Here is a 26,696-nt window from a genome sequence, read left to right on the forward strand (position 1 = left end):
CTAACAGCTTATTGTCGACCAGAAGGCTTATCGACAACATAAACAGTTGACTATCACATATTTTGTATGTTATATGTACTATATACTGTATTCTTAAAATAAAGTAAACTAGATAAAAGAAAATGTTATTAAGAAAATCATAAGGAAGAGAAAGTACATTTACAGTACTGTATTTACTGATAATGTAAATTTACATTGTCTGTTTACAAGGTGAATCGTCTGTCAGTACCTAATACATCAGTACTGTCTATATGATACAAAACACTGTAGATGTTATACTAATTACTAACATGACATCAAAAATGAAAAGATAATGTGAAAAAGAAATTTATATTTATTTACAGGTATAACAATTCATGCATTGATAATAAAGCAGCAGCAATATGATTGCTTTATGGTAGCCTAATGTAATTAATACAAGTGCTTCATGGCAGCTCAGCCTATACACTCATGAATGAATCGACAAAATTTTTGTGACATACAGTATTATAGTCATATTCATAATATAGTATCGGAAATACTGTTACAGTTTTTAAAAAGCTATTTACCTGTGATGATAGGCTGATAGGCAGTTTCTTCAATTACGAGAGAGGCATACTGTATAGTAATATACTATAATTCTTTGAAAGCAAAGTTATAAAACAGTAAGAAAACTAATGCATATTAATTTTATATTAATTATCACTCACCACATGTCTATGTAAGCATAAGCTCTCCCCTTCAATGCAAATCTTTCACAGGATGTCCTACAGGATGAATACTTAGGCGACAGTGATGATGATGATGATGACACAAAAGCATCTCATGCAGTGCTTGACATACAGTTATTCGATTTTCACAAGAAGACACACACATACACAGCAGATAAGTGTATTAACCGTAAGGCATGATGATTATGTACCATCCATTAAGTGGAAGTGGATCATCATAAAGGTCTTCATCCTTATCATCTTCATGTTGAGTAGGCTGAGGAGGAAGAGGAGGGGTTGGTCTTGCTGTCTCAAAGGTGGCAGAGCTGGAGGAGGTAGAAGGGGAGGAGGAGAGACAAGCACATTAAGTCTAACTTTACAGAAATACATTCTAATTTCTGTCTGACTTTTTTGCTTTTTCATTTCTCTAAAAGTTTCTGTATGGTTCCAAGCCTTCTTCTACCATTTGCTTTAGTTTCAGTGCCCGTATCATAGAAAGGTCCATGTTGTAAAATAAGTCAGAAGCAGTCTTGAATAATTGGAGCCCTTCTGCCAGATTGTCTAATGTCAATCTGTTTTCTGGCACGGCTTCTTCTGTGTCTTCTTCCTCCTCATCTGGCACTGGTTTGGAAGCACTCATCTCCACCAAGTTGTCTTCTGTGAATTCCTCTGGTGTGGTATCTGTTAGCTTTTGAATTTCTCCAAGATCCTTATCTTGAAACGCTTCACCCCACCCCACCGCATTTTTTTGCCATATTCACAATCTCTCTCATGATTTCCTTGATTGGCTCTGTCGTAAATCCTGTGAAGTCATGCACAACATCTGGACACAGTTTTCTCCAGTAGGAATTTATTGTATTGGGCCTTCTGGCTTTCACAGCTTTCTTCTATAACAACGATGGCATATTCAATGGTGTAATTTTTACAGACTTTCATGATGTTCTCTCTATTGGAGTTCTCTTCTATAGCATTAATAATCCTTTCCATAGAGTCCTGTGTGTAATAAGCCTTTAAGTTCCTTATTGTTACCGAGTCCAAGCTTTTACTGCTCACATCACGACAGGCAAATAAGTTGAGAGACAAGGTGCTGGGGCAGGGACTAGAGACTTTATTCAGAAAGCCAGCAAACCGAGAAGGTGGTGGAATAATGTCCTAAAGAACCATCTTAACTTGGAGTAGATTCAGGCTTCTTTTACGCTAAGGGAAAAGGGGAAGTGGGAGGGCTCACGATTAAAGGGTAAAGGCAGATTGCAGAGTTATTGGAGCCACCTGGCCTTCAAGGGAAGCATGACATTTCTTTGTGCTTCTGCTTGCTCATGTAGGCCGGATCACAAGGCTCCTGCAAAAACTTCAAGTTGTTAGCAGTTATTTTTACTTTACCATTCTTATCTCTGCTTATTTGCAAGGTTTCTAGGCTGAAACCTTATCGACAACAAGTAATAGCCATAACTAACCCTGGACCACGGGATGGGAACTTTCTTCGGGAAACTTACTGAGCTATTTGGGCACAAGCAGTGTTTCTCTAATGTTTAACTCTTGACATGCAGGACTAAAGTAATAGAATATATAGGCTAAAGAATGAGGGAGGCAGTTTCAACAGGGTGTTTGTTAGTTCTGTTCTTCCTCTGTTACATTATGACCCCTTGATCTAGAGGCTGCATTAGAGCTGTTGTGTTTGAGGGGCAAGTAGACCACTTGAACACCTTCGATGTTGAACTCATGGGGTTCTGGGTGGCCAGGTCATTGTCCAATATCAAAAGAACTTTAAAACGCAGTCACTTACTGGCAAGGTACTTCCTGACTGACCAATCCAGAAGAAGGGGTTCCAGTGTCCAGGCCTTCTTGTGATACAACCAAGACTGGCAGCCAGTGTTTATCTTTTCGCTTCAAGGCTTGGGGGTTAGCAGCTTTATAGATAAGGGCAGTCCTGATAAACCCAACTGCATTTGCACAGAACAGTAGCATTAGCCTGTCCCTTCCTGCTTTAAAGCCTGGTACTCGCTTCTCTTCCTTACTAATATATGTCCTTTGTGGTATTTTTTTTTCCTAGAATAGATACTTTTGTCTGCATTAAAAACTGTTCAGGCAGATATCCTTTCTGTTCATTTATTTAATGGCTTTTGGGAACTTGTCTGCTGCCTCTAGGTCAGGAGAAGCTGCTTTCCTGTCATCCTGACATTTGTTAAGCCAAACCTCTTTCTAAATTTATCAAACCATCCTTTGCTGGCATTAAATTTCCAGCTTTAGATCCTTCACCTTCCTTTTGCTTTAAGTTGTTATATAATGATTTTGCTTTTTCTTGAATCATATTAGAGTGTATAGGCATGCCTTTCTTAGAGCAATCCTGCCCCCACAGAAAAGCTACATTGTCAATACAAGATAAAAAGGTATTTCTCAAAAACTGCAAAGTTTTCCCACCTGCTGGCATAGCTGCAGTAATGGCTTCACAAATTTCATTTTTTTTTTTTACAGTGGTCCTTATTCTGGATTCATTTATCTTGAAATGTTGGGCAATTGCAGCTGCAGACCCCAATCTATGGTACATATTAAGCAATTCAACTTTTTCTTGTAACGTCAGGACTTTTCTCTGTTTCTTGGGAGCACTTTCTGCATCACTAGTGACACTTTGTATGGGTCCCCTGATGTTATTCAAGGTTTACAGTATTGCGCTGAATGCAGTGAAAAATACTCAAATTCTATGAGATCATTTTTTACTGCCATATGCATTTTACTGGAGAGACTACTGCTCACATGGAGATGATTAGCATCACATGGCATTTAAAGCAGATACTTACAACACTTGAGCTCACTGCAAAAGCAACAGGAAGTGGCTACAAAATTATTACAGTAAACACTGGGTTGGCCAAAAAGTTCCTTCGGGTTTTTGTAACATCTGGAAAAACCCGAAGGAACTTTTTGGCCAAACCAATACTACAGAAAATTTTATTCAGTATGAGTTAATACTACCTTTTTTTTTAATAATTTATTTATTATTTATTTTTATATTTATTTTTGGCTGTGTTGGGTCTTCGCTTCTGTGCGAGGGCTTTCTCTAGTTGTGGCAAGCGGGGGCCACTCTTCATCGCGGTGCGCAGGCCTCTCACTATCGCGGCCTCTCTTGTTGCGGAACACAGGCTCCAGATGCGCAGGCTCAGTAGTTGTGGCTCACGGGCCCAGTCGCTCCGCGGCATATGGGATCCTCCCAGACCAGGGCTCGAACCCATGTCCCCTGCATCGGCAGGCAGACTCTCAACCACTACGCTACCAGGGAAGCCCCAAATACTACCTTCTTATGTTTGTTTATATTTCTCTTGACTGCCAAAGGCACCAGGTATGATCTGCAAGTGTTTATTTTGATGATAAATTTTAACTTTTTATAATGGATTTGTGACATTTCATGGTAGTAAATATAACACAGACTAGTGTCTACATGTATTTTATGCATTCATGACATATCTTTTTCTTAATTTTTTAAAAAAATATGTCTAGGCTACACAGTTCATCTGTGAGTTTTTCAAATTGTTGCAAGTCTCCAAAAATTTTTTCCAATATATTTATTGAAAAATATTCATGTGTAAGTGGACCTGCACAGTTCAAACCTGTGTTGTTTGAGGGTCAACTGTACTTGACTATCCTGATACACACACGTACACACACATTTTCATGTAGATTAGCTTGTATAGTAAAAATCTAAAACCAAAGTCATTAGCTGGTTAAATTATGGTATATTTATACTATGGAATGTTGCACAGCAGTTAAAAAATAATAAATTACTTTTGACTAGATTTTGTATTGTATGGTGAGAAAAATCAAAATAAAGTGAAGTATGTATAATTAATCAATTTGTAAAACAAGCCATGATATAAATATTGATGTATAATGACATGAGATAAGTGAAAAGTATGGTAACATCCACACTAGGTTGTTCCCATGGATTATTTGGGAGGGGCTGGTAGATCAGAGGGTTGTGAAGGAAGTGCAGGCAAAGAGTAATAGAAGAAAAATGCATGTGTTTGCATATTTAAATAAGTAGATTTACACATACATATGTATAAAGAATTAAAATTTTAATAATAAGGAATTTAAATAAATGAAAAAAGTGAAATCATCTATCAAAGTGGAACAGCTTTGACTGGTTCAGAAATACTGTAGGAATTTTCACCTGAGAAAGTCATGAATTGGAAGTGTGCTTTGGGGGCAGTTTCCTACCATGTGTCTCAGTTAAGGCACTCACTGTATTTTTTTTTTAAACTAGCATACAAGAACATGCTCTATGTTACAAAAAATACAATGCTGGTACACATAACAAAGGATGTGTGTGATCACATTCTCTATGCCTGGGTTGCTCTGACTCATTTTTAGAATTTAAACTTCTAGCACTTTGAGTGTGTGCTTAACCTACAAAAGTTCTTGCCCAGTGAAGGGGGTTTGTTGACATTCTGCTTTGAAAAAGAAAAGCACAAGTCTGAAGCATACTTTTTATTAAAAATTTTTTTAAAGTTTTATTTATTTTTGGAGGTTTTTTTTTTTGAGTGTGTTTTTCATGCTTGAATCTAGACTCATACAGAGCGTCATCTCTACCCTGTTTAATGATTTTGAAACATATTTTTTAATATATTAACGTCTTTAAAAGAGATGAAAGAGCAATAGCTATTTTTATCATTGTTGAATTTTTCAAAGGCAATCCTGTTGGTTCACTTATGATCCTGTTCTGGCACTAACTAAAAATGAAGCAATTCAGAGTGAGACACATACATTTTATTACATTCCAAATATTTTGAGACTATTTTTATTGAAATTTTAAACTCAAATCATAGCTCTCTGGGAAAAACCAGTAAGTTAACATCAAAACACAGAAACTACTTCTAAGGTGGGAAAACGTCTATTTTCAATTGACCTAATACCTTATTTTCATCAAAAGGCAAAGTTATAGATAATTAAAAGTAGGTTTTCCCTCTTTGGAGGAAAAGGAGTATTGGGCATCTCCTGGTCACTTTTTCTTTCCTTTCTGTTTTTTTTCTGTGTCTGGAGCCGGGACCTTCTTTTCTGGCTCTAGCCGGATCGTGGCTTCCTCCGCAGCCTGAGACTCCAATCTTTGGCGCTCAGCTTCCAGTAACTTGTTTCTATACTCTTCCCGGATATTGAAGATCTTCTGCCGGGCTTCATCTAAGGAGTCCTAATCCAAACAAACAAATAAACAAAAAACCCAAGCAAATAAGATCGACTGATAGAGCCTTATTATGGTTCCATAAAAAAACTGCACTCCCTTTCCTCAGGCCAACAGACTCATGTAGGAAATTATTGAAGAAAGATGAAAATTAGGTTATGGTCTCAAATGTTTCTTAGTGCATAAAACATGAGATATCAAAGGGCACATGAGATTTTACAGAATGGTAAATAAAAGAGTCAGTAGGAGAAAAATAAAGAGAAAGGTGAAGAAAGAAATGAGCAGGGCTTTTGACAAAGCAACTCTCTGCTTTAAATGAATTCAGACATAATCTATATAAAATATGCAGCCGGTGTGTCTCTCACAGTAACTGTGCTCAATAAGTTACTAGTTCCCCATACATATTGTAACCCTGACAAAATATATCTGATTTGTACTTGAAGAACTTTAGGTGGTATCTAAATAATACCACCTTTTTTCTTCCTCTCACTTACTTCACCTTCACTTCTTAACGTGGCTGGTACCACCGACTTCTGAGCCTTTGGGGCATTCTGTGTAGCAAACTGGGTTGACTCTGAAGAGTTTTTCTACTGCCAGCTTAGGATTTGGCTACTTCAAGTCTGTTAATGTGATCTTTCTTCAGCTACTTTCCGACTTCATAAATATTTTGCTATCGTCTCTGCTTCCATTCTTCCCATTTTGTGGATAAATTTCCAATAGTGTATTTTAGAGGGATTTTAGGGAGTGAGTAAAATAGATGTGTATAATTAATTTGCCAATTCTCTGAGAAGCTGGGAACGAAATGTTTTCAAGACTTCTTTCTACCTGGTTACAATATGATTCTATGATACCTTTTGAATATTACAGAAGAATTTGTCAATTGTGATCCAAGTATATGCCCTTTTAGACTCACCCGCATCTCCCTGTACCTCTCCAGAACTTGATCCTTTACTTTAAGCCTTTCTTCTTGCTCAATACCACGAATGCTAAGGAGTCTGGTCCTATACTGTCGAAACTGATGGACCTCCTCTGCCTTTTGCATTGCCTGCTGCTGATTCAGCTCATCCGTTTGCAGCAGAGGATCAGTATTTGTTTTTCTTGATATAAAAACATCAACAGAGATACGTAAGTCATTTGGGAACTCTAGCATGAACTTTAGCACTCAAGTAATTTAAAATCATGTCAGTAGGGTGGTGGTCTGAATCAAATCAAATATCAGGAACAGAAAGAATAAATCATTATTTTTACATGGGCTAGGCTCCATTTATTAAGTCACTAATATTTTAGGAAATTATTTTAGGAAAATACCAGCAAAATTAGATGTACTATTTGAAGAGGTGTTTGTGGAATTGGTGTGCGAAGCTATAAGAATATTTTGTAGGTGTTTTCTTTTTAATTTATGAAGCTAAGTAGGTTTGAAAATGTTTTCAAATTGATAAATGTACTTGAGTAACTATCTCTATTAATCCTATTGTTTAGTTTTTAAGAAAATTCAATCTAATTAAATAATAGCAGCAGGTATGATGGGATTTTTTTGCAGCTTAGCTCACCTTAACCAGGCTACAAATTAAATCTTTACAGAAAACATTTAAATGTTTTTATAACTGACTTTTAATAAAACATTTGGTAAATTTAAGATATAAATTCTGTACTTCTAAAAATTCAAATACACTTAAAATATATTAAGCATTTAATTTCAAATTTTCTGTTGTTTAGCAACTGCCTATTGACAATCTATCCAAAATTCTATGAACACAGATGTCTGCATTAACCATGTTTATTAAAACTTACCGTACATATTGACTTAAGTCTACACATTCTAGTTTTTTTCGAATAAGCTGGGGAGACATTTCCAAAATTGTTGGGGATCGTGAATGAGGCCCTGTTGTAAAAAAAAAAAAAAAAAAAAGTCATAGGCTTTCAAGAAAGAATCAACAATGACTAGCTAAACGATTGTATATCTTGTTTAAATTGACAATATTTTGGACTTGCCTTGTTTAATATGATTTTAATGTGGTTTAATGACTTTATTGAAACATAATTATATTTTACATTTATCCTCTAGCTGGTGTAACTATACCTATAGTTAAATGAAGGAGATGACAAAATGAATATAGAAAAAGATAAATATGCTCTATAAGAAGAGTAACAAAATTACTCTAATTACAGTTAAATGAAAGCAGAGACCTAAAAAGGTCATACTTTGTTACAAAATTTCATTATAAACAAGTTAAATAAACTAATATTTAAAGAGCTTGGTCTATCTGTGAAAGCTATGCGAAGCACTATGGAGGTGGGATATAAAAATGCTTTAAGACACAGTATCCTATCTTCAAGAAACTTTTAGTCCAGTAGAGTAGGCAATATATAACAGGTGAACGTTGAGAATCAAATATCGGGAGATTTTTACCCCACGGACTCAAGAACCCATGAGAATAGTTTTAAGAAAGAAATTTTAGAGACTAAGATATTAACCATTCAGCCTTTCCAGCCCATTTAATCTCTCTTTTAAAAAAATTATTGAAGTGTAATTTACATACCATAAAATTTACCAGTTTTAAAAGTATAATTCAATATGTTTCAGTAAATTTACAGAGTTGTGCAACCAGCACCAAAATCCTGTTTCAAAACATTTACGTTATCCAAATAAATTCTTTTGTGCCCTCTTAAAGTCACTCTGCATTCCCAACACAAGCCCCAGGCTTTCTGTCTCTGTAGATTTGCCTTTCCTGGATATTTCATGCAAGTAGGAATCAAAAAATTAACTTTTTAAGAAACTGTCAAATCATTAGTGTTTTGATTATTGTTAGCTTCACAATAAATTCTGAAATCATGAAGGTAAAATCCTTCCTCTTGGTTCTTTATCAAAATTATTTTGGTCATTCTGGGTATTTGCATTTTCATATAAGTTTTGGGATCAGCTTGTCAAATTCTATAAAATGTCTACTAGGATTTTGATAGAAATTTATAGATCACTATAAATTTGATCTATCTAAATTCAGTATCTAAACTCAGATACACTGAATTTATAGATCAATTTAGGGAGAATTAATATCTTACTATATTGAGTCTTCTAGCCCCAAAGCATGGACTGCCTCTCTCTTTACAGCTTTCAAAATTTCCTTCAGAAATGTTTTGTAATTTTCAGTATACAGGTCTTGCACTTTTGTTAAATTTATTTCCATATATTCATTATTGATGCTATTGTGAATGAAACTGTCTTCTTAATTTCATTTTTTGATTGCTCATTGAAATGTAGAAATAAAAATATATTAATCTTCTAACATGTGACCTCACCAAACTCACTTGTTAGTTCTAGATGATATTCTTGGTTCTTTTCCCATGATTTCTTAGGATTTTCAATATACAGGATCAATTTGTCTGACAACATGGTTTTATTTCTTCCTTTCTGATATGGATGTATGGTTAAAGTGGACATCCTACGTTCTTGAAGGTTGAAATCACTATATCTGCTTTGTTACACAGATCTCTTTATTGAATTTTTGGCTTACTTTTTGCTTTTCCTGACCAGTGTCACAGTTTCAAGCAGCTGTGATGTTGGCTATTCCAGTTGTTTGCCACCAAGTTCACTATTCCTTGCAACACTATCCATGGGCATAGAACTTTTCCATGGAGCCTCAAATCAGGTAAATCCTTTTTAGCACTGGCAGCAAGACTGCTGGTTCTCCTGGCTACCACGCTACAGACCTTGGGGCTGATGAGGGAACCTCACGTTAATATGCAATAGTAGGTAGGCTAACTGTGGTAGACAGACTAATGGACCTCCGAGGACATCCATGTTCTAACCTCTGAAGCCTATGAATATGCTACCATACAAGGACTTTGCAGATGCAATTAAGGCTCTCGAGTTGGGAAGATAATGCTGTATTAGTCAGCTGGGCTAAACCCTTGTAAGGGAAAAAGAGAGGAAGGTAGAAAAGATAGAATCCAAGAAAGAGATGAAGTGATGGTCATAGAGGAAAGAGAGAGAGGGGGAAGGAAAGAGAGACAGAGGGATAGACAGAGGGATTTGAAGATGCTATGCTGCTGGCCTTGAATATAAGGAGGGAGCCGTAAGCCAAAGAGTCAATGGCCCTAGAAGCTGAAAACGGAAACCGATCCTCTCCAAGGGCCTCCAGGAGGAATGCTGCCCTGCCAACAGCTTAACTTTAGAATTTCTGCCTTCTAGAACTGCAAGTGTTAAGTCACTAAATTTGTGGTTATTTGTTACAGAAGTAACAAGAAATTTATCCAACTAAGTTAATTTATATTTTTTTGTTTTTATTTTTAATAAATATTTTTCATTTAGTTGTACACCCTCAGAATTTTGAAATGTTTCTTCATCTTTTCCATTTTATCATTGCTTTTGGGGAGAGGATATGTCAAGTCTTCTCTCTGCCATGCAAAAAATCCCGCCCTCCCACTGGCTGTTTAATCTTGCTTTTCACGTGTGGTTGTAATAGTCTCCAGGAATATTGTAAAGTGTTTAATTTATAACAACTTATTAAAAGGGATTATTCATAGAAATATAATCTAATGTAAAACTTTAAAAACGTAAAAAACAGTAACATCAAATTAATTTTCCATTTTTCAAAAATATCATGCTTTTATAGGCATGATACCCGTGAGAAATAAAGAATATAGTAGTACAAACCCCAACTCTGCTCCATTATTGAAACATAAATTCAGTCATGTTTTTCACTTTATAACATTAAATAAAACATTCCTGAAATATTGTATCTTATATACAATATGACTCTTCTAGAAACCAGTGGTTAATAACTTTTCTTTTTTCATCATGGTTGCTCTGTGATCTTAGATTTCTAAAGTTCATTTGTTTTTCTTATGAACCTATCTACTTTTGTTGCATATATTTTTGGCATTTCAAACTTGAATTGTTTCTGTAAGACACCAACTCCGCTGACTCTGACTGGAAAGAAAATGTTTTTGATTAATTGGATGTTTGCGTTCTCTTGCATCCTGCCAAATAATATGTATTTAAACAGGGAGGGTGTAAAAGGGGAAGAGAAGGTTCATCTTCATTTTCACTTATAAAACTGTTGTATCAGGATAGGGTGTAAGCGTAGTATGATCTTGGACCTCTAGAGCAGTGCAACTCCAAGTGTGTGCCCATGCGTGCATGTGTGTGTGTGTGCGCGCATTGTCCGTCTGCAAACTGGTACTCTGTGGGATAAGTTCTGAAAGTGAGAGTATGCATTTAGAGATATTTTTACAGCAATTGGTCATCACTGGGTCATTTTATTATATTTTATAAAAGTTTCAGTTTGCAACAGAATCAGCAGAAAACGTCTTTCATCGTAGATGGTAAGAAAATAGCTGTTTAAAAGAGATGGTGAAGAATAGTTTGACTGATTGTGAAGCCTGGGGAAAAGATTGGGACTAAAGACAAAGATCACCTCCAGCCTTTGGAAGAGGCACTTTCCAGAGGCCTCCAGAAATAAAAGGGAAGTTGAAAGCAAAGTTTGAACTCTTGACCTTGATGATGGCTTGGTGTTGAGAAAGAATGCATAAGAGTGAAATCCATAATGATATTATTTACATGTCCTCTGGCATTATGAAGGAAGTTGTTCTAAGTTACCTACTATATGTGAAAATAGAAAGTAGCAAGAATAAGGTAGCATTTTGGGAGTCACAAATAAATGAGTACATAAATATACATATATGTATATGTGTATATGTATATAAATGTAGAGGCCAGAGCATGTAAATCTCTCACAAGGTCTGTAATCTCCTACGGGCAATGCTTCCTCAGGAGTGAGGGCCAATTTGTGGTGCACCAACAGCAGATGTGGGAGCAACACACAAAGTTCCAGAGAACAGCTAGATAACCGGACCCATGATTTTCAAGCAGGATTCCTTCTACAGCAACAGTACCTGGGGTGCATGGCAGTGCGTCAGTGCTATAGGATGTACTAGACCCATACAACAGCACACCTCTTCTTGGTGGGAGGGGGAGTAAGTTTCGTGTTGATGGTGTGTAATTCAACTTATCATCTTATATTAAAATAAAATTGTAATAAAACATACTTAAGAATGCTTTGAAGCATTTTTTGCTTGAGGACAGGCTGCTTTGGCCTCTAGGTCTTCCATCCCTGCTCACTCTTATCTTTCCTCTCTGTTTCCTGACCCCTCCTTATTACCCCAAAATGCACCCCAATAAGGGGTTAATATCTAAAATATATAAACTGTTCATACGACTCAATATTTAAAAAAACAACAACCAAACAACATGATTAAAATGGACAGAAGACCTGAATAGACATTTTTCCAAAGAAGACATACAGATGGCCAACAGGCGCATGAAAAGATGCTCAACATGCTAATCACCAGAGAAATGCAAATCAAAACCACAATGAGGTATCACCTCACACCTGTTGAATGACTGTCATCAAAAAGACTACAAATAACAAATGTTGGCAAGGATGTGGAGAAAAGGGAACCCTTGTACACTGCTGGTGGGAATGTGAATTGGTGAAGCCACTGTGGAAAACAGTCTGGAGGTTCCTTAAAAAACTAAAAATAGAGCTACCATATGATCCAGCAATTCCACTCTTGCATATATATCTGAAGAAAAGGAAAACACTATTTCCAAAAGATTCATGCACCCCAATATGCACATGTTCACAGCAGCATTATTTACAATAGCCAAAATATGGAAGCAACCGAAGTGTCCATCAACAGACGAATGGAAAAAGAAGATGTGGTATATATATATATAAAATGGAAAACTTTGTGTTAGAATAGAGATTTTAGAACATTTTAGAAACCAAATATTTAAAATTTGTTATAAAAGATGTAGTATACTATAGATAAAACAAAAAATCTAGTTTTAGTGACAATTGTATATGCGATCTGTGCAATTTTATTTTTAGTATTCGTAGACACAGAAAACTATGTGAAAATATAACTGCTACTTAAAAATTTTTAAAAAAATTTCCCACTTTTATCTTTAGGTTAAGTATTTAGTAATCAGGTCCTTGAGCAGATTACCAACTCTGATAATCAAAATGAAGACCTGTACACATAGTTTTCTGTGTTTAACCCTAGCCATCACGTGCTTAACTTAGTATCTTTTCCAGAATTTTTATTTTAAAATATGTGTTTATTCTACCAATAAAGGCAATACTTACTGATATTTTCCTTCCGCATGCTCTGCTCACGCTCTTCCTTCCCTGCGGGGGATGATCTTCCACTTTCACTGCTTGTTGATTTTGCCAGATCCTTGAAGCCCTTGTTCGTCTGCCACTTCTTCCACAGCATACTCCCTGATAGTATAGTCTCTGTTATCTAAACTCATGGAACTCTTTATATCTGACTCTTTTATGGCACTTGAAGATGTTTCTACTAAATACGATATATGCATTACTGAAAAAACTTGCATTCTATGAAATCACATACAAAAATAGCTAGACATAGAATACATTAATATGTAAAGTTCAAAAACAGGAAAAATTAATTCATGGTCATAGAGATCAAATAGTTACTTTCAGGAAGGAAAAGGCTGGGAAAGAGAATGAAGAGGACTATTGGGATGTATTAAGGGTTTTTTAATCTTGATCTGAATGGTGGCTCCTGAATATACTCACATATGAAAATACATCAAGCTGTACAATTAAGATTTGTGCCTTTTTTGCCTGTATGTTACATGATAAGTTCAGCCTTCTCTGAGCTCTGTTCTCCACTAGGCCTTGTCCTTGACTTGTGATGAATCCCAGTTTTAGCCAAGAATCCTGCCAGACTAGTTTATCAAGAATCCCCCTAATCTTGATATCCAATTAAACTCCTCTTCCTCCACACTTGATATTTAATCAAATTTCTCTTCCCTGACCTTTGATACCTAACCAAATTCCTGTAAGTAATTTTTCATCCACTCCCTGCTAGTTAGTTATAAATCCTCACTTGTTTCTGTTGTTTTCAGAGTTGAGTTCAGTCTCTTCCCTATTGCAATAGTCATAAATAAAATCTTCTTTGCCATTTTTAACGTGTCCAGTGCAATAAATTTTCTTTTACATACAAATTAGCACAACATTTAAAAAATTAATAATAAAATCTAGAGCCTAAAGAACAAGAACTGTATTCTATTCACCTTTATATTCCTAACATTACATTAAACTCTACCAATTAGAGGAGTGAGTACTTTAGGAGTTAGAAATATTTCAAATCCCAACTTGGTCACTTTTTAGATGTATGGCATAGGAAGAATAAGGTGACCATCTGAGCTTTGGTCTCTAAATCTACAAAATGGAAATAGTAAGGTCTACCTCATAGTTGCTGTAGGTTAAGGTGAGATAATAAACATAGAGCACTTTGAGCAGTGACCATCCCAGAATAACAGGATTGGGGTGATATTTATTTTTTATCCTCTTCACATGCAAATTTAAGGGACATTACTTTTATAACAATTATTGAGTTATACTCCTGAAGATGTAAAAGTGGAAAAGCACGATTTGGGATGTGAATGTCTTCAGCCTCCCTGGACAACTCAGCATGGTGATAGATGGAGGTATAGCCAAGTGTTTGTGGGAAGAGCCCTGGGGTGATGGAGAGCTCTGTCTGCATGCTGCCTCTGTCCCTGGGTAGCTTGTGAATTTAGCAAATTACTCTGGGCCTGGGTCCTTACCGGCAAGTTCGAAATAATATTTGTATCAGTGGGTTGATGTGAGTATTGGATGAAATAATTAGTATTTTATAGTTCCAGGCCCATGGCAAATTGTTCACTGAAAGTAGTTAGCTTTCTTACTTTGATTCTTATTGCTGTTGTTTATTGCTATTGTGATTAGAAAGGTGCCAGATTTATAGTTGTGAGCCTGCCTTCAAGTTCACATACTGCTACCTTCTAACGAGGCGGCACCCTTATTTCTGGTTTCATCTTTTCTTAAATGGGGAAGATCATATCTACCTGGGGACAAAGTGAACACCTGCTTGATAAAAAGAAAATGCTTCAGAATCTATTTTCTTACAGAACTGTCTATAACTTTACAATCCTATAATGAAATAGATTCTGAAATTTTTCTTTTTACCAAGCATGACTTGCTGACTAGCTTTGAAGAGGTGCAAGTAACAGCTCCGTGCTTGGGGCAGCTGGGGCAGGGTTCACTGACCTTCTTCCCCTTCTTTGGTTTGGCTTTCAGACATAGGCACGCACTCAGCATCAGGTGTTTTCTTAATGAACCGGCTGAGATAATGGAGACGCGCCTGGGCAGCCTAAAGGACAGACATTATCAACACACATTACAGGCAACACCATCTCAACAGTACTCAAAAGACACGGGAAAATGTGAATGAATACGGCAGCCTGAACCAGACCAGCTCTTATGAATTACCAAAGAAAAACTCCAATTCTGAACCATCCATGATCTTGACAGTGATTTGTGAGAACTAATGAAGAAGGAGTCCTAAAACTCATATGCTGTGCATGCTAGCTTAGATCCAGGTGCTCCTGAACCTTTTTCATCTGCCTCAATAACCCTGAGTTGGGGACATGAAGCACATATAAATAATAATGTTTCACTATGGCAATGATTCTTATATAAAATATAGAGAGGAGGAATCATGAGGTATGTGTATTCCACAAGGGCAGCACATGATTTTTCTCTATCTAAGGTTGTTCAAAGTACATGAAAGCACATATTAAACATTTTTATGCTTTCTTAGTTGGGAGTGTTAAGGACAGAGAGTGTTAATCCCAGATGATGTGAAAGAACAAGGCGACCTACAGTTTGGGCCATAAGTGGCACCATTATGTGCTTTGCTTCTGGAAGTCATCTGGGTATCCGGATAATAACATTTCACAATGTGTTCAAATGTGGTCTTAATATTTAGTTAGTTGATGCCGGACAAAATTCCAGATATTTCCTATCTGGATAGGATATGGCTCTTCCTTCAGACCACACCCAGGAATGAAAGGTAAAAGGACAACTTTTCAAACTCAGGTAACCTTGATCGATCTTCCTGGCTCAGTCATCTCCCAGGCCTGCTTCATGGCTCGGATTTCATCTGCTCGTTCTGTATCTTTTTTCACCTCAAAAAAGTCTGCTTCATTGTATTCAGTGACCAACCTCAAAATCCAGTAGGGTTTATTTGGGTCTTCTTGTTGAGGGTGAGCAGTGGATATCTGGCAAAGTAAAGTAAAAACCTTTGGGTCAGATGCTTTCCTCCTTTCAAAAGGATCTAGATTTTACCTTATGACCCATAATTTCACTTAAGTATTTAAGCCAAGAGAAATGAAAACATATTCACAAAAAGACTTGGAAAAGAACATTTATTATAGCCTCATTCATATTAGCCTAAAAAAGGGGAAACAATATAAATATCTGTCAACTGATGAATGGATAAACAAATTGTAGTATGTTCATACATGGACTACTACTTAACATTAAAAAGTAATAAACTGGGCTTCCCTGGTGGCGCAGTGGTTAAGAATCCGCCTGCCAATGCAGGGGACACGGGTTCGTGCCCCAGTCCGGGAAGATCCCACATGCCGCGGAGCAACTAGGCCCGTGAGCCACAACTACTGAGCCTGCGCGTCTGGAGCCTGTGCTCCGCAACGGGAGAGGCCGCGACAGTGAGAGGCCCGCGCACCGCGATGAAGAGCGGCCCCCGCTTGCCGCAACTGGAGAAAGCCCTCGCACAGAAACGAAGACCCAACACAGCCAAAAATAAATAAATAAATTAATTAATTAAAAAAAAAAAGTAATAAACTATTAATGCATACCACGGTGTGGTTGAATTCCACAGACAGACATTATACAGAAATAAAGAAGTTGAGCACAAAAGAGTGCTTCTTGTATGACTCATTTGTATGAAATTCCAGAACAGGCAAAACTTGCTTGGGGGAGAGGTATGGGGATGACAGAATCCACTGCAAAGAGGTTTAAGGGAATTTCTAAGCTTATGGAAATGGTCTATAATCTAAACCTTGACAGAGATGTGGGTTACATGGTGAATTCACTTGTCAAAACTCACTGAATTGTACATTTAAGATTGTTGCATATCACTCTATGCAAATTTCACCTAAAAACTGTAAATAAAAATAATTCTAAATTGCACTTAGGCTCACTCATACCATCTCTTTACAAGAATGAGGGCAGGAATAGTTGATCATTTCCAAGCCTGGATATAATTGATATATATTCATTAGGAAAGTTAACATTTTGCTGTCTTATAGGATCACTTTCACGGACCTTAGGCTGGGAGCAGATTAACATAGGACTTGAAAATGTCTAGATAAATGAGGCTCATTGGTAGCAATCTGGTAAGGAGATGAGCTTGTTGTGAGTTGATTCCAGGAAAATGACCATAGTTTCAGAAAACAGAAGTTGTTGGCACTTTCCCTCTGTTTACCATGGTAATTACTGCAGCTACCTTAGGACTTCTGGGATTTCTTGCTGTTTCTATCATTGGTGTGTATCCCATTCTATCCTTAAGAATATTTCCCCAAGTTTGACTGTCGTAAAATGCAGGGCTCCAACTCATTTTGACTGTTCCAACAATGTCGTAAAATGCAGGGCTCCAACTCATTTTGACTGTTCCAACAATGACATTTTGTGAAAACACTTCTCATCCTAATTTTCGATAAAGTTCCTCACATTCATCCAAGGGCATATGAAACAGCCCCAACATGAAAGCTAATATGGCACCTGTACTTCCACCACAAATGCAGTCAGAGAGCTGATGAACTGGCTTCTGAGTGAGTTCACCTGATTTCCGCAACGTCTAAAGAGCAACCACATCCCTTGTTCTTCCAAAATCAGTTGTGCGAATTAGGATTCCTCTTCCTTTCACTGGATTCATGCAGCCAAATTAAGGCCAGAATTTCTCTAACTGCAGCCTGAAGAATGCCATCCTTAATTTGTCTCAGTCATAATAAATATGGAATAATTCTTTCCTTGGCAGCCACTCCTTTTCCCTCAGGACATTCTTGAAGATGAAAAGTCAGTTGTTCAACCCTGTTAATGCAGAGCTTTGGCTCAGTTGTTCTTAATGCTTGAATAAATGCCCAGGTTCTGTCATCAATACTCATCCTGGCAATCTTGTCTTGTTGAAGAGATAAATGCTTTTTCTTCTCTCCATTTTTGTCTTTGCTAATAGTCTGCTCAGTTTCTAACTGCCTCTTCCTGTTCTTTGGACTGAATCATACTTTAACTTGGGAATGTATCCACCAATTTAACCACCTACACTAAAGTTTGTACACCTTCAGTGGGATGAGAAAGAGAGTTAGCTGTACTTTGTTTAGCAGAAACTAGAAGAACCTCATTTGTCCTCTTCTTCCTTCCTCTGACCTGTATCTGGTACAGCTTGTACTCTTTTGTCTGGACTATTGCAGTGCTTTCTGATGGTTTTCCCATCTCTAATCTTTTCCCCTTTAATTTCATACCCTTAAAAGTCACCAAGGTATCTGAAATGTAAATCTGATCATGTCAGTACACTTCTTAAAGTCAGTACACTTCTGAAAGTCCCACCTCCCAGCCCTGTGTAGCCTAAGCTGTGATCACAAATGATAGGAAGATTTTGTCCTCACAGGTAATTTGTTTTGAGTTCAGTGTTTTTAAATAACTTGAATTTGAGTATCTTTAGGACTCTGCCTGCACTCCTCAAACTTGCCACCCACATACTCTTCCTTACCCTTAGTCATTGGGATTACCTACCTGGTCCTGAAAAACTTTGGAATCAGGACCCCAGGCTTGCAGATAGAGTCCCAGCTTTCTAACCAGGCTTTCTAAAAGGCTCCCCTCCACCTGACCCTTACTTACCCTTCCAGCCTCATACCCCATACTTTAGTGGTTCAAAAACCAAATTGTGTTGGATTTTTGCCTCTGAATGTCTTTGCTCACTGATTCAGTTCAGGACTCCTCTAGGCAGAGGCTGAAATAGGTACCTATCCTTTCTACCACTGTGCATACCATATCTAACATTACAACTCTTTCTTTACCTTCAGTCTCCTCCATTAGACTGTGAGTTCCTTGAAGGTAGGGACTGTATAATATTAATATTAGAAACCCAAGTCCCCAAAACAGTGTCTTACATATTAAAAGCTCAATTAACGCTTTTTGACACTAAACTAAGGAAGACTGCTTACAGAAGGTGCCCAAGGAATGTCTTTAAGGTATCTAGATGATTGCTGCAAACAAGGAGATGGAATTTTTCAGGTTTTCCTCAAAAGATATGGGAAAATAGGGACCCAATGAACCTAAATTTATTAAATGACTCCAATAAAAAAAGCGTCACACCCACCTGAGGCTCAAAGCGAGGCGCTTGTTTTTCTTTGGCTATCTTTTCTTTCTCAGAAGACTTTTCTTTGCCTTTCCTTGTTGTTTTGGAAGTTCCTAAAGATTTTTGTCCCTCACTAATAGTGTGGGAATCTGGACTTCCTAAGGTAATTAATTCCTCATGTTTCTCTCCATGTGCTAGAAAAACAAAAAAAGGAAACCAGTGAGTCATGATATAATAATAAAATCATGTCATGTAGGAAAAAGGGAAGAAGTCAGAAAAATGGTTAGTCTAAGGCATTTGGATTTTTTTTCTTTATTTAAACAAGCAGGTAAGCAAACAAGCAGACAGACCTTTTATAAAGATCTGTGTGACTCCCTTTTATACAATTGAGAAATAATTCACATACTATAAACTTCCCATTGAAATGTATAAATCATGGTTTTGGTTTATTCATAAGGTTATATAATGATCATTACTATCTAATTTGTTTCTGATCTGGATGGTCTCAGTTCATTTTCTTGCCTCATTGCCTTGGCTAGTATCTCCAGTACAATATTGAATTGATTTATCTCAGCTTTAATATTTATTATTCCCTTCTTTCTGCCTACTTTGGGTTTACTTTTTTTCTTTCTTTTCCAGTTTTCTAGTTTTTTAAGGTGGAATGTTAAGTTATTGATTTGAGATCTTTGTTCATTTTAAATGTAAGCATTTATAGCTATAAATTTCCCTCTTAGTACTGCTTTCATTGCATCTCATAAGTTTTGGTATGTTGTTAATTGTTTTTCATTCATCTCTAAGTATTTTAAAATTTCCCTTATGGTGCATTTTATTTCTTCATGTGGATACAAGTTACTGCATAGTGTCCTTTGATTTCAGCCTGAATGATTTCCTTCAGTATTTTTCATAGGGCAAGTTTGTCGGTGACAAAGTTTTTCAGTTTTTGTTTTTCTGGGAATGAGGCTTTGAAAGAGATTCAGTTCCATTTTCCTGTACCAGGAATACAGGCTGTTAGTTTTCAAGGTTACTGCTGAGCTGGAGACCAGGGGATGGGACTGGGGCAAGTAAAAATGTCATAAAGGTTACTGTTCTTAAAGAGATATGGCTGTTTTTCTTGAATAAAGCCTTTGCTAATTTCCAGAATTCTGAAAAGTTGATTCTGATCATTTCTGCCAGTTTTTTCATTGTTTTTATGGAGGAGTAAATTTTTGGAGTCCTTTTTCCTGCTATTTCCATTGATGTCCTCCTGGATTTCTTTTCTTATTTGAAGCTTCTGAGTTATCTCTGCATGCTGTTTGTCTGGGGCAGAGTCCTGAGAGAATGGAGAACTCACATAGGCCAGGTCTCTCACAGCTGCCTGGAGACCTTGTCACAAGAGCATGAAATATCAAAAAGCTCTGTGGAGTACGTGAGATTCCATACTAAACAGCTCAGCTCTTGCGTGTGATGAGTAGGCAAAGAAAAAAGTGGACCGATTGAACTTGTGAGCAGAAAAGTGAAAATAATGAGACCACAGAATGAAAATAAGGTTACTTAAATGAGAGTAAGAATGAGGCACAAGGGTAGAAATGATGAGCCATAGAAACTGAATCAAGAGAAAAAGAAAGAAGAAAAGAAGACAAAGATTTTCACAGGAAGCCGCACAGTAAAATCACCTTTTATCAGAAACCCAGGATAGAATGTAGAGAGGCTGCAAAGGACATATTTTCTCTTTGGTTCTTTGATATCCTTTGTTAACCAAAAACTTTGAGGTTGAAGAAACACTATTTGCACAGAAATGGAAGCCCATGTATTTCAGCACCGCTTCCCTGCAGAGGCTCCTCATGCTGTCTCTGCTGTATAGAGATGGTGCAGTACCAGCTCTTCATCTTTAGCCCAATATGAGGTAACTGGGCTTCGACCAGTCTCAGTGGCCACAGCTACCACCTCACTTAAATCCAGGTCCCAGAGGTCTCAATGCCAGCAAAATCAGGAGTTAACTACATTTTAGAGATCTATCTGTGGCCAGTGCTACATAATAGTACCTCATAAAAACTGGAGTAGAAGAATTCATTCTTTTTATCTTGTGCAGCCAGACAACTCTGTTACCAGTTATGCTATGCTTACTGTAAAGCAACAATTCACAAATTTGATGAATGTATGAATCACCTAAGGAGTCTGGAAAATGTAGGTCTTGAAGCCCAAACCCCAGAGAGTCCAACCCCTTAGAGTTTGATATGGGGCCCAGGAATGTACAGCTTTAAAAACTCTCTCAAGTGGTTCTGATTCATACTTTGAGAAACACTGCTTTAAGAAATGTATACAGTTTTCCCTTTCCTTGGAAGCAAATGTTGCAAAGGGATGGGCGGAAGGGAAGACTACCAGTGAGTTAGAGTTCAGTGAAGCTGAAGGCTCCTTTACAAGAGTGGTTTTCACACGTTAGTCTGTGTCAGAACCACCTGAAGGGCTTGTCAAGAAACAGATTTCTGGACCCCACCCCCCAAAGTTTCTGATTTGGAAGGTATGAGGCGGAGCCCCCAAATTTGCTTTCTAACAAGTGTCCAGATAGTTCTGAGGCTGCTGGTCCAAGGACTGCACTTACTTAGAGAAACACGGGTTTACATTTAGGAGGGTATAATTACCTTTTCCCAATATGAAGGATTTCGCTTTATGTTCTATTAATTTTTTTCTAACAAATACCCAAGTATTGGGAGAGCAAATGATATTTGTTGAATCCCTACGATGTTTCTTTCTCTTTTAATTCTCAAAGAATCCCAGCAGGGTAGGTTCAGAGAGTTTATGTAATTTACTCAGGCTCTCCCAACTGATAAGTTGAATCAGCATTCAAATAACAGTTCAAAGGACATGTCAGTCCCTTTCAAAATCGGAGTCTTGTAAGTCACCCCATCAGCAAAGTAAAACAGTAATTGCGAAGAATCCAGATCTTGTTTCACCTGGTCTCGGTTATCGGCTGCTTTCAAAGTGGGGACAGAGCATCCTGCACAACCGCAAGCACCGTGATTTTACAAGGGGGCAACTTGCCTCTCTGCCAACAACCCCAGCCTGCTGAGAAGTGTGGTGCTAGGGAAAATCCTTTGGTCAAATAATCAAATGACTTAGAAGTGAATCCGGATCAGCGACTGGAGGTTAACTTTGGCAGGTTTATTGTATTCATTAAGCTTAAGTGAAACCTAAGACTGTGCCACAGGCTTTAAAAAAAATCAATAAAAAACATTTAAAATAGGCTCTTACCTAGTATCATACACCCCAGGTTTTTAAGATGTTAACAAGTGTCAGATGAAATGGAATCTCAAGCTGCTCCATTAGGTATTTCTGGTGCTTTCTTTTTCTCACTACCCATAATTCTTAGCGTTTGAGTCATACATTTAGGCACATTTGATTCCACTCAAGTTTACATATTCTAATATTCAAGTTTACATACGTGAACATTTACTACAGTGTGAGGCACACAGCAGGTGCATACCATCCTCTTTCTTTACATTATTAATACATAGAATAAAATAATTTCCATATTATTTAATGGCTTACAATATGGTAAACTTTTCTCCCAGAATTACAAGTTCAACAAAGGTGAGAATATCATTACATACTTCATTTTAAATTCCTAATTTCACCTAGTATAGGGCTGAACTCATAGTATGTATTCATTATCAGATTGCCTACGTTTAATATGTAAAGCTTTATAGGGAACCTGTATGTGTTGGGAGCATATATGTCAGTAAGATGCAAGAATAAATATCCTAGTAGGTCAAAATTGTGAAAAATGTGACCCCGCTTTGCATATTCATGTAATTAGAAGAATTACAGAAATGTAATTTTGATTTTATGATTAAAATTCAGTGCTTAGATTTATATATCCAGAAACTATTAGGTTGGGATTTGAACATTAATATAATTTCTCAACTAGAAAACTTGTTTAGAACAATGTATACATTTACCAAGTACAATCACACTTGGTAAATATAAACAGAAACACCATGTATATATGAATATATAAATATATATAGTAAATATATATAGTATCTACAATGCTTGGTTTCTTCAAATACTCTGAACTGGATACACCATGCATGTATTGTGCCTAAGAAAAACCAATAATATAATATTTATAAAAGTTCAGGAAATAATGTTATAATCCTGCTAATAAAATTAGCAGTGGGACTTGAAACCTTTTTTTGAGAATGATAAAGTTTACGTTTAATGCACATAGATTAGAACTTCAAATATGCAGGCCAGCAATATAAACGAAAGGACTTCAAAATAACAAGACCGCTAATTATGTATAAAGGCAGATGATATCACTAAGTATTACCTGCTCAAGATTCTCCATTTTCTATTTTCTTAAGTGAAAGTAAGCAATTTTTACTAAAACTTAAGTATTGAAATATACTAAAGGTGGCACTGTTGCTTCATGTTAACCAGAGGCCTAACTTCCTAAAATTTTATAATAGAAATATCCTAGGTTGTACATAGCCATGTTTCAGGCCTTATATTTTATCATGAGTTATAAAGATGTAAAATTTTGAAAAAAATTAAATTATATATTTTTTAAAAATTATATATTTTATTTCTCATATAAATTAAACATTGAGTTTAAATCAGTAAATAGGGCAACATTTCCATTTAATTTACATAAAATTTTAAATTAGGTCACCAATGTACAAATGAAAAAAACACTTGACCAATTTATGTTTGATATATTTATAATTGAAAAGCAAGCTAAGTGAATAATTTTAAGACATTAAGAACTTAATTCCTCTAAACTATATCACACTCTTAAAGTTAAAGTTTGTAGGTTATGAGTTGTAAATATAATTGACAAGTGGAAGTGGGCATATTGATATGTTTTAATTTAAACAAATTGGCTAACTAAAAAAACACATTTATAAAGATGAAATTAGAGAATGATTATTCTGAATTCAAAAGCCACTTAACTTTCAAAAAGATTGAAACATATTTTTTCAAATAGATAATTTTCCTGGTTCATTTTAAATATAATTCAATCCTGAATTTCTTTGCTACTTTCAGCAAAAAATGTATTAGGTGACACAAGGTGTCATTTAATTTTAGCAGCTGATCATTCACACATAAACTTGTCAAATGTGATGTCAAAAAAGAAGACATAATTATTCCTAAAGACTTATTTTCTAGTTGGAATACACAATAATGATAAAGCCATTTTTTGAAGTGCTACTAGGTTCTAGGAACTTTATATATATTATCTTGAATCTTCCAAACAACTTTGAAATAGAGGAGTTATTATATAATATAGGAGTTATTCTAATTTTGCAGGTGATAACCCAGTTTCAGGTAGTGGAATGTACAGTAGTTTAGCCACTCTACTGTATTTCTCCATTTAATGTTAACTTCCTTTTAAAAACTTAATTCATATTATTAATTTTGTACCATAATCAAGATCTACATTTTACATTATTCTAGTTCATAGATTATACTACCGTGTTCAGTTACTGAAAATCCACCTGTGTCGGACAATTTGAACTTGAGAAACATACATTACATTCCCAGGACTTATTTATTGTATAACTGGAAGTTTGTGCCTTTTGAGCACTTTTACTCATTTTCTATGTCCCCCAGCCACCTCTCTGGCAACCACCAATCTGTTCAATGTTTCTATGAGTTCCATTATTTCAGATTCCACATGTAAGTGAGATCATACAGCATTTGTCTTCTCTGTCTGACTTATTTTTGCTTATCATAATGTCCTCAAGCTTCATTCATGTTGTTGCGAAAGACAGGTTTTTCTTCTTTTTATGGCTGAATAATATCCCATTGTGCATATTTACCACAATTTCTTTACCCATTCATCAATCAATGGACATTTAGGCTGTTTGCATGTCTTGGCTATTGTAAATAATGCTGCAATGAACATGTAGGTGCAGATATCTCTTGGAGATAATGTTTTCATTTCCGTAGGATATATACTCAGAAGTGGATTTGCTAGATCATATGGCAGTTATATTTTTAATTTTTTGAGGAAACTTCATCCTCCATCCATAATGGCTGCACCAATATACATTTCTACTAACGGTGTACAAAGTGTTCCCTGTTCTCCATATTCTCGCCAGTACCCGCTACCTTAACAAATGTGAGGTAAAATCTCATTGTGGTTCTGAATTACATTTCCCTGATGATTAGTGATGTTGAGCACCTTTTCGTGTGTATGTTGGCCATCCGTATGTATTCCTTGGAAAAATGTCTATTCAGGTCCTCTGCCCATTTTTTAATTGGATTGTTTCTTTTTTTGATATTGAGTTGTATGAATTCTTTATGTATATTGGATATTAACCTTTTATCAGATATATGGTTTGCAAATATTTTCTCCCATTCCATAACTTGCTTTTAATTTTATTGATGGTTTCCTTTGCTGTGCAGAAGCTTTTTAGTTTGATATAGTCCTACTTGTTTATTTTTGCTTTTGTTGCTTATACTTTCGGTATCAATACCAAAAAAATCATTGTTAAGACTGATGTCAAGGATTTTATCCCCCATGTTTTCTTCTAGTTTGTAGTTATATACAAATTTTAGGATTTTACTTTTTCTGTGAAAAATGCCACTGTAATTTTGATAGAGATGGCATTGAATGTACACATGGCTGTGGGTAGTACAAACATTAAAAAAATATATTGGATTAGAAGCCAGACCTTCAGGCAGTAGCTTTTAAAGCATGCAAATAGACCTTTCAGGGAAAGACTGGGAAATGGGCAGTTCTGTCTGCTGTCTCTGCACTGAGCCCTGGAGGCCAGAGCACCCATGGAAGCCTACTAAGAACTATTTGCTATAGTCTTACGGGTCTTGTGGACAAAACCCCATTGGCCTTTAGAGCTAGGTGTTTTGGGTGCCAGTCACTCACGTGGAAATTTTAATAGCTGGGGCACTAGACGTTCAGTCCAAACCCTTTGCTTTGGGTGTTGTGAGTTCCCTTCCAATTGTATGTCACTGTGCTGGGTGTAGGGTTTATGGCGAGAGTATATCTCAACCTTTACGATACGTTTTGGTGTGAGTTTTTCCATTTGCCTGATGTGTAGGAGGTAATCAGCTGTGTATCTGTGGGAGGAGGTAAATTCAGGAGCATCCTATGTCACCATCTTAAACCAGAATTCAGTTTTCAACTCTTTTGTGTAAATACTAAAGAGCACAGTTACTGGTTACATAGTGTCAATGAAAAATTAATTAGTCGATCTAAGAAAGAAATGGAAAAGTTTTTCGAGTCAAATTGAGGATTATAACCCAGGAACGGCATTTCAGAAAGCTCTGAGAACTGTTCCACCCATTAGAAGTCAAGGCATTAAAAAAAAAAAAAAAAAAAAGAAGTCAAGGCATAGTTATATAAGGTTTTTGAGACAGAGGGCTATACATTAAACGATGAATTATTGACAGTTTACACAATCCAGATCTAAGCGGCATCTTGGCCCCTTACAACATCAAGAAGGAATGTTATCCTTTAGGAGTTGTCTTGTTGATGCCAGGAGAATGTTGCTTTTTATGATTGAGCAGGTATTTCTGCTGATGGGGGAGGTTTGGTAGATGCATAATGCAGATACACAATGCACAGTAGAGGGGAGAGAGGAGACCAAAGGGCAGAGAACATT

General features: G+C 36.5%; 1 protein-coding gene and 1 long non-coding RNA gene across 2 annotated transcripts in view; one reads left to right on the forward strand and one right to left on the reverse strand.

Moving 5' to 3' along the window:
* Window positions 1-26,696, forward strand: part of LOC102999809 (uncharacterized) — a 465,504-nt gene that overhangs the window by 426,102 nt on the left and 12,706 nt on the right. The gene's annotated exons all lie outside the window — the stretch shown is intronic.
* ADGB (androglobin) overlaps window positions 5,426-26,696 on the reverse strand; it is a 155,540-nt gene continuing 134,269 nt past the window's right edge. Inside the window, exons 30-36 of the mRNA XM_007171346.2 lie at window positions 19,111-19,283; window positions 15,815-15,991; window positions 14,979-15,081; window positions 13,008-13,142; window positions 7,648-7,738; window positions 6,770-6,953; window positions 5,426-5,865 (exon numbers count right to left, since the gene is read on the reverse strand). Of these exons, the coding sequence (XP_007171408.2) occupies window positions 5,680-5,865; window positions 6,770-6,953; window positions 7,648-7,738; window positions 13,008-13,142; window positions 14,979-15,081; window positions 15,815-15,991; window positions 19,111-19,283 (1,049 nt within the window). The 3' untranslated portion in view covers window positions 5,426-5,679. The remainder of the gene's footprint in view (window positions 5,866-6,769; window positions 6,954-7,647; window positions 7,739-13,007; window positions 13,143-14,978; window positions 15,082-15,814; window positions 15,992-19,110; window positions 19,284-26,696) is intronic.

The sequence above is a fragment of the Balaenoptera acutorostrata genome, chromosome 14 (genome assembly GCF_949987535.1).
Source record: "Balaenoptera acutorostrata chromosome 14, mBalAcu1.1, whole genome shotgun sequence".
NCBI classification, from domain to species: Eukaryota; Metazoa; Chordata; class Mammalia; order Artiodactyla; family Balaenopteridae; genus Balaenoptera; species Balaenoptera acutorostrata.